General features: G+C 50.3%; 1 protein-coding gene across 2 annotated transcripts; it reads right to left on the bottom strand.

The window, feature by feature from the left end:
* Positions 1 to 3,111: 3,111 nt before the first annotated feature.
* GUCD1 (guanylyl cyclase domain containing 1) lies at positions 3,112 to 13,727 on the bottom strand. 2 transcript variants are annotated; one of them, XM_080937526.1, is made up of 6 exons: positions 13,574 to 13,727; positions 8,634 to 8,718; positions 7,561 to 7,726; positions 6,397 to 6,488; positions 5,961 to 6,202; positions 3,112 to 5,366 (listed from the first exon to the last, which is right to left on the bottom strand). In XM_080937526.1, the coding sequence occupies exons 1-6, from the start codon at positions 13,614 to 13,616 to the stop codon at positions 5,272 to 5,274; spliced, it is 723 nt and encodes a 240-aa protein (XP_080793652.1). In that variant the 5' UTR covers positions 13,617 to 13,727; the 3' UTR covers positions 3,112 to 5,271. The 2 variants fall into 2 exon arrangements, with proteins under 2 accessions (XP_080793652.1, XP_080793653.1); XM_080937527.1 differs by having other exon boundaries at positions 3,112 to 5,363.
* Between the last annotated feature and the right edge of the window lie 134 nt (positions 13,728 to 13,861).

The raw sequence follows: 13,861 nt of genomic DNA, 5'->3' as shown, positions 1-13,861 counted from the left end.
TGTCCTATTCTGTTCTTTCCTTCAGAGTCTTACTTCTGGCTAGATTTCAGGAAATGGAATTCACTATATTAAAAAGCATGAACATTCAGGAACCCTGAAGAGCTAGGTGTCTGGGGCTTACTTTCAAGTTAATCTGTATAGGAGTGAGGTTGTTAAATTCTGCATGAATGGCCCGTGCCCGTGAAACCAGGATTCTTAAACATAGATGGAAGACCAGGTCTGATAGCTCTCTCCCAAACTAGACTGCCAACATCACAGGGTCTCATGATTTCTAGTAAATCTTTCTTGGTTGAGAAAGTCAAGCAAACCCATTTTTCAGTTGATTTTTGAGGAAGCCATTCTAGTACTCAACAGCGCCAGGTGCTTACAGACTGCAGGACGTGTGGACACCTTGATTGCTAGACACTGTTGGGTGACTTCTGTGATAAAAGCTCACTGCTGGCAGACTGCAAATGGCTCAGAAAGCCAAAATTAGATGGCGAGTCTGTTCAGTAGCCCTTGTGGTTCCGTCAGAGCTATCTGATCAAATTGGAATACAATACTAAAAAGTGTCAAGAATGGTCAGAGACTGTGACTATACCCTGTTTGCTTTGTAATCTCCATCACACACACACACACACACACACACACACACACACACATGAGGGCTGTCCTCTCGTGGACTCTGCATATGGGAGATATACATCTCAGATGAACATTTTATTTGATGCTTTATACCCTCTATCCCACAAAACAGAACCCTCTGAGTGGGAGCCAAGAGTAACTGACTACATTGCAGAAGTTTAGGGCCATGCTTTGTACAAGGTGAACTCTTTATTTAAAAGAGAACTGGCCAATGACAAGCCTGGCCTACTATGGCAGTCTCTGATTGGTGGAAGTCATTCCAGGTATGTCCAGGTCACAAAATAAATGTGTTGCCATGTCCGATGCAATGATAAATAGGATCCAGGTCATGCAGACTGGGTCAACAAGCCTCATTCCAATTGGTTCAAAGGAAAATGTGTCCTTAGAATGGGCATTACGTATTGATATGCCACAGCCACAGATTGCCCAATTCACAGACCCAAATAGAAAAGTCTTTAAATGCCAGTTGTGGCTAGAGATGGCTGCACTGAGGGACCCTAAGGGCTTTTGCAGTCCCACACCCTCCAGAAAGGAGTGCTTCAACCTTATCTGGGCAGCCCCTGGAATGTAGTGCATAGGTCCTTAGATACAACCCACATTGGCAATAGTCAATCAATTTAAAAGTCAAATAAACCCACCAATGCTTGCATGCCTAGTCACCGTCACTGTAGCCCACCCATTACTAAGTGTATAAAGACTATACTGATGGAGGGCTCAGGGTTGCCTTTCCTCTGGATGTGGGCCACCCCAGTGCACTGGACTAATAAACCTATTGCTTTTGCATCGATCCCTGATCTCTCGTCTCATTCATGGGAGCCTCAGATAAATAAGACTCAATTTGGGTCTTACAGCACTTCCGGAGGAGCAGAGTTTGACCCCCAGCATTCACATGGCAGCTCAGAACTATCTCTAACTCCAGTTTCAGGAAACCTGACACTGTCTTCCATTCACCTGTCAGCAAGCACACAAGTGACGTGGACATACGCAGCAGGCAAAAACACCCATACATATAAAAATTAAAAAGTAAATTTAAATACCAATTGAAGTTTTCTAAGTAGCAGACCAAACTGGGCCACTGGCAACAGCCTGAGATTCAGTGGGAGATGGCTCAGAGACGGACTATGATGCCCAGGGCTATGGACAGGTTCTGCCAGAGGGCAATGACTCACCCACTTTCTGTTTGGCGTGTGGCTGCCTCTGAGTAAACCACAAGCTGGCAGACACCAGCATAGTTTCGGTTTAGTCAAGCTGCCAGTAAAGCAGCAGAAACTATGTTAAGGTCCCCCTTGGGGCCGGTGCCTTTGTTTTAAGTATGGCTATGGTCTCCCCTAAAAGGCTAGCTGCCCATTTCTTCCTGTGTAAAGTTGAGATACCACCTGGTCCCAGGCCACTTCCATTTTACTACTGCGGCTTTCAAGAACCACCTTTAAGGCTGGCCTTTGAACTTGCAACCCTCTTGTCTCAGCCTCGGTGCTGAGAGCACCAGACTCTATTTTAATTATTAACCAGGGCTGGAGAGTTGGCTCCGCAGTGAAGGCCACAAGTGGCCCTTCTAGGGGACCCAAGGTCAGCTCCCAGAACTATCTGGAACTCCAGTTCTAGAAAGTCTGATGCCCTCTTCTATTCTTCTTGAGCACGGCATGCACTTGGTATAGACATATGTGTGGGCAGAATCCTGTACATACAATAAAAATAAAACTTTTAAGGGTTATACAGTCAGTCAGCTTTGACGGATGACTACCTGGCCACCATGTCAAGGATACCGTGAGTGCCACCTGTTTTAGCTTCCCCATCAGAAGCTCCAATCAGCAAAATTACCAACTACAGAGCCTCAACAGCTTTTTAGAGAGTTAAGACTGTTGGACCCTCAGGGAGGGTGACTCATACTTTGCTGAACACTTTCAGTACTGGACAGTGTTGTCAGAACATTGTTCCAAAGGTGCTAATTATAAAGAAGCCCATACAAAGGTTCCAGTGGGGGGGAGGGGTTGGTAGCTTGCCCTTGACTTCCAGAAGGAACTGGATTGATGAATTGATGCAGACTCAGCCTGGAAAAACTGAACTCTGGTCAGAGATTATCAGTCATCTCCTCTGCTGGAGGTGTGGGAATGTTATGTCAAGAGCCTAGGAGACCTGTCATCTGGCTGCAGGCAGGGGCAGAGGAAACAGAAAGGTTGGTGTCCTCCCACAGCACCCCCATGCTCCCTTCTTAAAGACAGACTACCTCCCTCACCTTGGCCAAATGTCCCATTGTCTTCAAGAGCCGGTCTGAGCTCTGAAATGTGTAGGTGCTGTTTATCCCGGCCCTGTCCAGCATCAAGCCCTCGTTTTGGCCCCGAAGGCAGAAAGTGAAATTCCAGTCCCAGTTGAAACTAGATACAGCATCCCAAGGACCTGGTTCCAGGCAGTCAAGCCAACGATTTGGGGAGACAGGCTGATGTAGACTGATGGGGCTTCACGACGGCTGGACAAAGGGTGCAACCACTGTACGGTGAGAATATTTATTGAGAATGGCTCATTACAAACAAAATATATTTATGTATAAAATCCTCTGCTATGCAAAAGATCCCTTTCATCTTCCTGTGGCTAGAGTGATCAGAACCATGTAGAATTTCCATGTGGCCTCAGAGGAAAGCTGAGAAGTCTGAGTGTCACATGCTGTAGTATCTGATGACAAGGTTTCCTCCAGCCCACTTCACAGACAGTGCAGAATGACAGTGTGCCTCATGCCCCGCCTCAGACAGGGGGATCTCGAAGACGGCAGCCTTCTTGTTATTCTTAGACAAGTGGACCCGATAGCGTCTGACTTTCCCTGAGAAGCCATTATTTGGGTCCAGGGACTGAGCATTTTTAAAATGTCCTAGAGGGTGAAGATGACCACCTTCTGTAAAGGACACTTCCCATGAGTACTCACGTGGGTGTGTGCCATGCCTCATCCCACCCACTTGCTGTGAAGGCTTTACCTCTTCCTATCACTTCGTCTCACAGTTACACCAGAACCTCCTCAGAGGACACCCATACCCAGAGCTGCTGTGTGGTACCCCTGAGCTTAGATCCAGACTTCCTTGGGGCCCTGACCACCCAGCATTAAGGCAATGGAAATGAGACCAGACTGAAACCAATACTATTCTCTGAAACCCAGAGTAGCTGCCTAGCCAACAGCACTTTCCTTCAGCCCGAGGCTTCGTCTAATATTGATGAATAATATGGGTGACTGGTCTTGACTGCCCTTGTAAACACAGACCACCTCTGTCCCCTAGGTGGGACATGAGGGGGCAGCTAGTGGTAGGGGAAGCAGCTACTGCCATGTCATGCCTTGAGTACTGAAAGTCCAATGCCCCTGGAGGAAAGTGATGGTGAGAGGCCATTGGGGTACCCTTTATTCTTCACCATGAGGAGTGGGTTCCCTAGTCTCTTTAGAAATGACCCGTTCGCTTGTCTTTGGTGCAGCTTCAGCATGCAGACTGCTGGCCAGGCCTAACCAGCCATCTTATTAAGAAAGAACTTGGGCTGGCCTATGTGCCCCATGTAAAGAAGGGTTAGTGGTTTCAAAGTACCTGTATCTATCCTTGTCTCACTCCCCACACAGTGGAAACTGAAGTCTCACTGAAACACTCGCTACCAAGAGCAAAGCAACACAAAGTAACGAGCTCTAGTTGTGCTGTGCTGTGGGACTGGCACTGCCTTTCTTCAAGGCAGAAGAGCCCCAGTGCTCTGTGCAGATGTTCCTGATGTGCATACCAAGGGGGGGGGGGGCTCTGGGGGAGCTGCCTGCTGTTTGAGGAGCATGGGCCCTCTAGCACCTATCCTCAAAAGGCTCTCCCAGATTTAGAGGGCAGATCTTGCTATGGGAAGTCAAGCTGGACTCAGGAGGCCTTGTGGATGAAGGGGCTCTCTGGGGAGTCTCTTGTCAACTCCTTGTTCCTAAAACATTCTCTTCTGCCTGCACCCATTCTGCAGAAGGTACCTAGAAGCTAAGAAGGCATCAGCATCCTGGGGTTGGAGAGCCTCAGTGGCTGTGAGGTATGCGTAAGCTGCATGATAACAAGGCCTAGTATCCAGTCCCGAAGACCTGAGTCCATCGGTGGCAGGGGAGCAGTGATGCCATTGGCTATGTATGGGGTTTAGAGTGGCCCAGAGCCACAGGCCTGGATTTGCATATGTTCTTCCCAAAGAGGCTTCTCTTCCAGGGTTTCTGCCTCTCCCCTTGCCTTGGGCATAGCTGGAGGCAGATTTGAGGTCTTCCACTGGGCACAGCTGCAGGCAGACTTGGGGTCTTCCACTGGGCACAGCTGCAGGCAGACTTGGGGTCTTCCACTGGGCATAGCTGCAGGCAGACTTGGGGTCTTCCACTGGGCACAGCTGCAGGCAGACTTGGGGTCTTCCACTGGGCACAGCTGCAGGCAGACTTGGGGTCTTGAGAGATCCTTCCCTTGGATGCTCTTGAGTTGTCTCCAACAACTACAAGGTGTTTAGGGCAAATGGCATGATGACACTGGTGGACAAAGCAGCCACTGAGCTCCCAAGAGCTTTGCCAAACAGGCTGAGGCTATAGTTCTGAACCCCAGCCCAGCAGCCCTGGGTGTGGACATCCTGAGTGGGCCTGGCTGAGATAGAACACAGGGTCTGAGGACATGGCCCCTGCTGTCAGCTGTCCAGGTAGACAAAAAGGATGTCCTCATCCGTGCCATAGCTCTTTCTGGCCTCCTCAAAGTTACTGACGCTGGTGCTGCACATTCCTGCTGAGGGTGGGAGAGAGCAGAGTCGGATCAGTGGGGGTAATGCCCACTGCTGGTACTCGGGGGGGCTGAGTGGGGTCTGTGTTCTACCTGCACTGCCACCTCTCAGCTCAAGCCTTCCTTCCCTAAGGAACCTTTCCTGCCCACTCTGGCCTTCACGAGCTAAGGTTTCTTTTGACTCCATCACAGATCAGCAGATAGAGAAAGCAAGGCCCAAAGGGGAGAAAGACGCATGTTCCAGGACGCATGTCCCGGTCTGTTCAGAGAAGTCCTCCTCCGGGCCATGGCGTGAGGACAGTCGACAGTCTACAACAAGGGCAAGGTCTGGCCAGACTCTAGCTTGTGTGCTGGCTATCTATCCTGTGAAGCCCAGGAGACAGGCCTGTGGGACATAAGTTATCAAGACGGGGAGCTTGGCACTAGACAGGAGCTGGTGGTATGGGAGGAGAGGTAGCTGGTGGCCAGGACAGCAGTTGGTTTCTTTGTATGACCCGAAGGCCAAGCCCTGATGACAAAATCCTGGGAGGAAGCTGTGGGGTCTGGGCATAGGGGACAGTAGACACAGGCCACCCTGGCCCACCGGTCCCCGGCACTCACGGTCAGCATAGGCTGGGTTGTTATAGAAGATGCAGCCGGTACTCCTGTTATAGCCACGCAGAACGATGAAGTGGCCCTGGTAGTCGGGGGTGCGGCAGAAGCAGCGGTGGCCACTGGGAGTGAAGCAGCAGTACTTGACAGGGCTGGAGCACAGGTCACAATGTAGCACCCCAGAGTTCACCAACACGATGGCCACGTGGCCCTGCGCCAGGTGTGCTTGGATGTCCTGCACGCTCACTGTGCTGTGGGCAGGAGAGGGGTCAGTGCCAGTGTGGGCTTGTCCCCATTTCCCAGATTGATGTCCCCAGTTTGCACCCACTCCCCAGTGTTACAGTACATAAGGACTTGGCTTGCCCGCCCTCTGCCCTGAGCTCCCTGCAAGTGGCAATGTCCTGCCTTGTCACTGTGACCCAGGAGAGGGCGTGGGAAGGCTCACCATTTCTCCACTTGCACCTTGCAGGCCTTGGCTTGTGCAAACAGCTGGTTCACTCGGGTCTCCTCTGTGTCAAAGTGCTTCCTATAGAAGGACTGGAGAGAGAGGGACAGACTGAGTCACCCATCCTACATCCACACACTCTGCTTAAATGAAACAAACACGGTTTTACAGAAGTAGGAGTAAGCTTACAGGAGCCCTACCGATGAGGGGGCGGCTTTACCCAGCATGCCCAGGAAGAAAGCCATGTCTGACCCTGGTTGGAGAGTAGACAGGACCACATGGGGCATGAAGGTGCTCAAGAGATGAGGAAGATTCAGAGTAGTTCCCTGAGGAGGACTGGTCAGGCTGTTCTCTGGTAGACATGAGCAGGCCTAAAGCAAAGGAGCACGGAGGGCAAGGCTGCCCTCCTAACCCACGCCAGGACGGCTCAGCCACAGCCCGGTGTAGCCAAGTGTGATTTACAGAACATACTCTGCTTGGTGCTGGGGCCTCGTGTGACTAGAGAGAGCCCCAGGAGGCAAGCCAAAGACATTCTGTTCCCAGGTCCCATTTTCTGTCTTAAGACTTAGAAGCCTTCTTTGCCTGGCATAGACGGTTCAAAGAAGAATTAGGCAGACTGCCACTGGCCACCATGTGACAGCCGTTATGCCAACCAGGCCAGCAGACACTACTCGGCCAAGTCTTGGCTCCTGGGCCAGGATTGCCTCAAGGGCAGGTAAGCCTGGATCTGGCTTTACGAGGGATTGGAACAAACTGGTGTGTTGGTGCAGTCATCTACGATGGCTTTATTTTTTTGGTGGGAGGAAAACGGAGCAAGGCAGAAAAGCAGACAGTTAATACACGTTCTTTTTCTAGAATGCCAATTATCCCGGTGAGAAGGAAGAAGATAAGGCAATGACAGTCACGAGATCAGCCCACTCTGTGGCCTTCGACCTGTCCTGCCCTACAGTGGAGAAAGATGCAGAAAGGCAGACAGAAGTCAGGACTCAGCAAGTAGATGCTTCACACAGGTTAGACCTCAAGGCCACCTGTCTGTCATCTGTCTGCCACTGCCACAGGTGTCTGTACCCCTGTGCGTTAACTCAAGCGCCCAAGCTTTGACGTTCTCCTGTAACTGTGATAACTGGGTAGCCCAGAAGGCCCCCCTAGGGACCAGCGGCTCACCTGGTTCTTGTAACCCTTGTCAACACCCAGAGTCTGGGTACAGAAGCGGTGCCTCACACCGAAGTGACGCATCAGGTAGGCCAGGTCGATGGTCCAGATGCTCCTGGTCAGCTGCAGCTCCTGCAGGGCATTTTCAAACTCCACATCGTTTAGCTGGCCCAGGTACCTGAGGGCAAAGGGCAAAGGGCAAAGGGGTTAGCATGTTCCTGAAGCTACACCAAGTCACCCTCCCGTATGAGTGCCACCATTGCTCCTGTATCATGAACCCCCCCCCCCATGGCATGCCACATGGGCCTGACGCTTTCAGGGCTCAGGCAGCCTGGGACATTGATTGTCTGTCCCCTAGGGTGAAGGGCCTGGATCTTGGTGGACTATGTGAGCCTGGGGAAGTTGCTGCTCTCTCTGGCCTCATTGACTGCATATCACAGAAGTAGTTTTCAAAATTGCAGGCACTAGACATTTTTTAAAAGATGTGTTTATATATTTTTTATTTATTTCATGTATGTGAGTACACCGTCGCTGTCCTCAGACACACCAGAAGAGGGCACTGGATCCCATTACAGACAGTTGTGAGCCACCATGTAGTTGCTGGGATCTGAACTCAGGACCTCTGGAAGAGCAGTCAGAGCTCTTAACCACTGAGCCATCTCTCCAGCCCGGCACTAGACATTTTAGTTAAGCTCTGTATTTCCCAGAATCCTGGAATGAGAGATATATAAAAGAGAACTGATCTGGGTCTCCAGACAAACAGTTAAAAACTCTTGCTGAAGGTAACCGGGGACCAGTCCTTTCCGGCTTAAACTATCAAGGTCCTTATATTTATGCAGTGTCCCAGTGGCCTGGTATCAGAGGGGTAGAAGACACACCAGCTATTCAACCTGAACACCTGGGACTTCCTTGACCACCCCGAGCTCCTAGGCATCACCTGAATGAACACACTTGGGCAGCATCACCCACCCTTTGTTCATATTTGAAATATGACTGGGCCTAAATGGAAGCCGGGCCTCTTAGAGGGTTCAAGCAAAGGTTACTTCCTGTTTCATCCCTGAGCCACAGCAGGTGTGGACACTCACCGAAGCACCATCCTGGAGCAGGCCAGGCCACAGTCCCAGTGATACAGCTGCTGGATGGTGGGCACAGGCAGCTGCACGAAGTCCCCTGTACAGAACCAAGAATGAGGTCTCAGACTCTCTGCACAGTCCCCACCCACAATGCAAACACCACCATAGCCTCCACAGAAACAGTATAGGACCTCAGGGGCCTTCCAACATCTCTCTATTCTTATACCACCAGCACTTTGTCCTAAACACCAGCCACAGCCAGTCAGCCCCACACACAATCCTCCTGGGTGTTGGTTCCCACTTTACAACAAAGCAGTGTTAGCTGCTGCTGCCCCAGCATGTCCAGTTTCCTTCGAGTCAGCATCGCCTCTGCCATGACCTCTTCCACTTGGTGGGCAGGGGGGGGTGTCTCTGCACACAATTTCCTAGACACTTTTGGCTTCCCACAAGTTAACACCCACCCTGGGACCTCACTCTTCCCAGCAGTGTCCTAGGAGATCTGTCTGGCTCAAGTTTCCAGGGTGGGCAAATGGGCAGACCATGACCGAGAGAAGGGAAATGTCACACAACCTAGGTAAGCACAATGCTCCTCCAAACTCCAGCTAGTATTGTTCCTGGGCAAATCTCTCTAGCTAGCTTGTTCTCTCTGGGCTATGAAATGGAACGAAAGGACCACACCTAGGCACTCCGGTACCAGCGGCTGACTGGAGGGGCTAGACAATGGTCTTCCTGTCACTGGAGAGAGTTCTGCTCTTCCCAGTATTCCAAGAGCCTGGCACGTGTGCTGCAGTAGTGGCCAGTAACACAGCAAGGTGCTGTCCCAGTGCATAGGAAGAACAGATGATACCCAGCAGCTTAGGTTAGGAAAACGACAGGGTGTGCCTCAGTGGGGGGGGGGGGGATCACGGATGGCAAAGGCAAACAGCATTCCCTGAGGCCCTGAAGGGAGGACAGGCTGACACGTGACCTGTGGGAGCTTAGCCCGTGAACATGCACAAAGTTCAGTTTAGTTGGGCATAGTGGCACATGAAAATCTGGTCTACTAGAATCCCCTTTGCAGATTTCTGGGCTCTCCCCTGGGCCAGGTAACCAGCTCTGTACAAAGCCTACCAGGCCAGCCCCTCTCCTTCCACTCCCTCTGTGTGTGTCAAAGAAGAGGGCCGACCACTAGCCAGAGACCTGATGTCTTGAGACTTAACCTTCTGCTCCCCTTTATCTTCAGGGACCGGTTGAAAGGCCACTATTTCTAGGGTTTTCACTAACCCCAGGCTGGTCATTCCCCATTCCTCCTGTGTAACCCTTTAAGCCTGATTTCACACTTAAGGTTGGAGAATGTAGATCTTATCTAGTCTTTGCTCCAGAAACCTCTACGCCTAAGTCTTTCCAAGGCCCTTGGCCTTCAAACATTTTGTAGATTCGATCTTCCCAAATCCTGACCCTGCACGCCGCAGGGAGGGGAATTTTGTCTCTGGTTTCTAAACCTTGGAGTCCTTGGGATGAGCAGATGGCTCAGTGGATAAAGAGCTCAAGCATGCAGACCCAAGTTCAGATACCCAGAACCCAAACCTGCCTGTAATCCCAGCAAGTAGATGGAGACAGGAAGTCACTAGTGAGCTGGCTACGCAGACTAAGAGAAACAGCAAACTCAAGGCTGAGTAAAAGCCTCTGCTTCAACACATAGGAAGACACCTGAAGCCAGCCCTGGACTTCCAGATACATGCATACGCACACACTCATATATATGAGAACACACATGCACTACCTCTACCCTACACTTAACCTCACCCTTAAACTTGGCCTTATCCTTACGTTACCATTACCCCTACCACTCTAACAAAATCCAAAACTCCAAACCTATCTCAACATCCTCCTCTGTCTTCTGCCCTCTGAGAGCAGACAGCACACACATGATAAACAGACAGACCAACAAGCAAAAAAGACAAAAAACAAACAAACAAACAAAAACACCCCAAAAACCTCATGGACACAAAATAGAAATAAATCTTTAAATAAATAAAAGAAAGAAATTGGGTCTTTGGGGAAGTAATTGCTCAGGTGTGAGGTTTCTGAGTTTGGGTCTTATAAAAGGTCAGGAAACACTAATGTATGTTTTGCCTTAGTTTCCTTTCTAGTTCAAGGAATGACAGATCCTGACAAATGTAACTTAGGGGGAATGGGCTTATTTTAGCTCACAACTCTAGGGTACACCCATCATTTCTGGGACGTCCTGGGGATTGGAGACAGACAATCATATCATATCCAAAATCAGGAACAGACAGCAAAGAGTACACACATCTGCCCTTCACCCTTTCATCAGTCTGGGGCCCAACTCACATTTGGGGCGAGTCTTCCCAGCTCAATTAACCCACTAAGAAAATCACTCAGAGCCAAAGCTAGACAATTCCTTTCCCACGCGATTATAGATTCTATCAGCTTGACAAGTAAAACTAAATGGCATTCTGGAGATTGCTCAGCAGCTAAAAAGTACTTGATACTTTTACAAAGGACCCAAGCATAGTTCAGTTTCAAGCGCCCACACCGTGCCTTATAGCTATCTGTCTGTTAACTCCCATTCGGGGGAGTCTAGCGTTCTTTTTCAGCTCTGAGGGCACCTGCATGCAGACAAACCACTCAAGACACATACAATTTTATACAGTAAATCTTAGAAAGAAAGCTATCAACCATAGGCCCCTTTTTCTTTATCTTTCTTATACTCCGCTGTTAAGAGGACACATTATTCTCTTTTTCCTCTCTTCCTGCCATGTGGACATGTCTAGAGAGAATCTATAAGGAATAAATGGATCTTGTACTGAACCTGCCAGCATCTTGGTCTTAGAATTCTCAATCACTAGAACTGTCAGAAAAATAAATGCTTATTGTCTCTCTTTTTTTTTCAGTTGTATGAATGGACTAAGACACCAGGGAACTCTCTTGTTTGCTATTTCCTTGCCTAGTGTCTGATGCTTAGTACTAACGCACTATTATACTTGAGACTGGGGGTGTAGCCCTTCTCTAGCACTGTCCAGGACTTAAGTTCAATCCCCTGTGCCAAAAATTAAAAAAAAAAAAAAAAAAAAAAAAAAGGAATGGGGGGGAAAAGTCACACTTATTGAGGTGACGTAAACCTTGGTCTCCAGAGACCTGAATGCTAACAGTTCTCACAGTATGCTAGAGGAAAACTCTCTGCAGGGTGTGGCACTATCAAGATGGGTGTCTTCCCTTTTCAGAACCCTCACTGAGGCTGTAAATGTCTCCGATCTACTCAGGCTGATTACTACCCAGGCTTTGCTTTTAGCTAACCATTCGTCTAGAATGTTGCTTTCCTCATCACTGCTGATCTCCAAATCCTGTTCTACTCCCCCCTTCCCTCTCTCTGCCCTTCATTGTGCTCACAGAGGGGGCATCTGCTGCTTCCCCCTGGTCAGTCTGATAATCCTGTCATGGGCATGTAGGGCCAGGGCTGCGTTTGTCTCCTCCCCTCCCCCAGCCCTCACCCACATTTGGCACGCATTTATGTTGCTGGATTTTGGTTTTTGAAAGCTCTACCCTTTGAACTACCTACTTGTCACCATAAGTGCCCATTAGTTCTAGGCCTCCAGACCACAACCTTCTGATGGAGGCTGCCTCCTTACTCTGTGGCCTGAGCTCTGCATCTAATTAGCTAAGCTATGCCCTCTAAAATGTGGTATAAGACAGCTGCTCCTCACCCTCGAGTGTCCCTCCTCTTTCACTCGGCCTTAGAACCCCTAGATCTTGAGGCCTCAAGAGGTAAACATCCCTGCTTAACTCTCCTGATCTTACTTAGCACAGGGAAGATGCTTTCTGGGGCTAGGTGATAAGGGTAGAAGCTGCCTTGGTATTTGTCCTGATAATAGCTTTAGCATTCAGAGCCCCAAACTTCTCCAGATATTGATGCTTTAAGCCAAGGCAATCCTCCACCTGAGAGCTAGGGTCGGCTTTGGGGAAAGCCCTGGCCTGGCTTCCTAGTATGTTAAGCCTCTCACCCTGTCAGCTCATCTCAAAGGGTTCAGAAAACGGCAGTAGCCTACTTCACTGGGATTTAGGAACATTAATTCTATGCTATCAATAAACACTTTAATACCGCAGCTACCTCTTAGCGCCCTACACAAGTGAGCCATTGTCTGCTGAGGCGAGGAAAGGGCAATGATCTAGTCAAAGTTCACAGCGGTAGCTAACTGGAGGAATAAATATGTAAATTCCAGTACAGGGCGAAGCCCAGCTCCAAGTTACATCCAGAAGGAACCTCTCCCTGAACATGGTGCCACTCTTCCAATTGATACTAAAGGGTTTGTGTCCCACACCCCTTGACCCGATGGCACCTCGCAGTTTATTTATATCAACTCTTGTGCCTTAACCAGAGCTCCACCAGAACTTCCCGCTGTCCCCACTTCGCAAGTAAGCAAAGGGGCTCCGGTTTCCTCAGGGCAGAGGGAACCATTAAGCAAGTAACCAAAACAGTAACAAGACAAAAGCTGAGTTTGGTAAGCCAGAGAAAAAGACCTTCCCTTTGCTGGGTGCTCCCAGGTCATTCTTACCAACCTCTTTCCCGCCCCTTTGCTGAATGCTCTCAGGCTATTCTTTTCCCCCTCTTTCCCGGCCTCAGGCCTTCCACAGTTCCCTGGGGAACAGGATCACCCAACGTGCTTCAAGCAGGGCTATTCGTTTTCTGGGCAAGGTTGTACCTTTTTGCCCCCTTGGACTTTTCCACTTGACGGCTCTCAGAACTCCCGGGGCTTCAAGCCCAGGGAGAGTCCGGAACAACCATAGTGGAGGACAGGAGATATCCACCTAGCTAGGACCCACTAGAAGCTCCAGGCTGGGCTGAGGCCACAGACGACCCAAGGTCGCGCGCGGCCAGACCCTGCCCGGCTCTAGGGCGGAGTCCCCCTCGATTCCCCCGGTGAAGGCAAGGCCCTTAGAGAGGCACTGACCGGGCTCGAGCGGCTGCCCCGCTGCCTCTGCCTCCGTCCTCATGACCCGGGTGGCGCAGGGCGCCCATGGCCCCGGCCTGGAGCTGATTGCAGCTGCGACTTCTGCTGGGCAGCGAGTGCGGCCAGTGTGCGCCGAGTTCCTCCGCCGCAGGAACAGCGGTTTAGACCCGGGTAGGCGGTGGCTAGGCCGTCTCAAGCCACGCCTAATCCCTTCCAGGTCTGGGCGCTGGAAACCCGCCCCCTCCATAAGCCACGCCTCTTCCCTTCTGCCCACTTCTGTTCCAGGGA

This window comes from Micromys minutus (assembly GCF_963924665.1).
Source record: "Micromys minutus genome assembly, chromosome: 25".
NCBI lineage: Eukaryota > Metazoa > Chordata > Mammalia > Rodentia > Muridae > Micromys > Micromys minutus.
The sequence above is the reverse complement of the archived record's forward strand: the minus strand, read 5'-3'. Positions and strand labels throughout refer to the sequence as shown.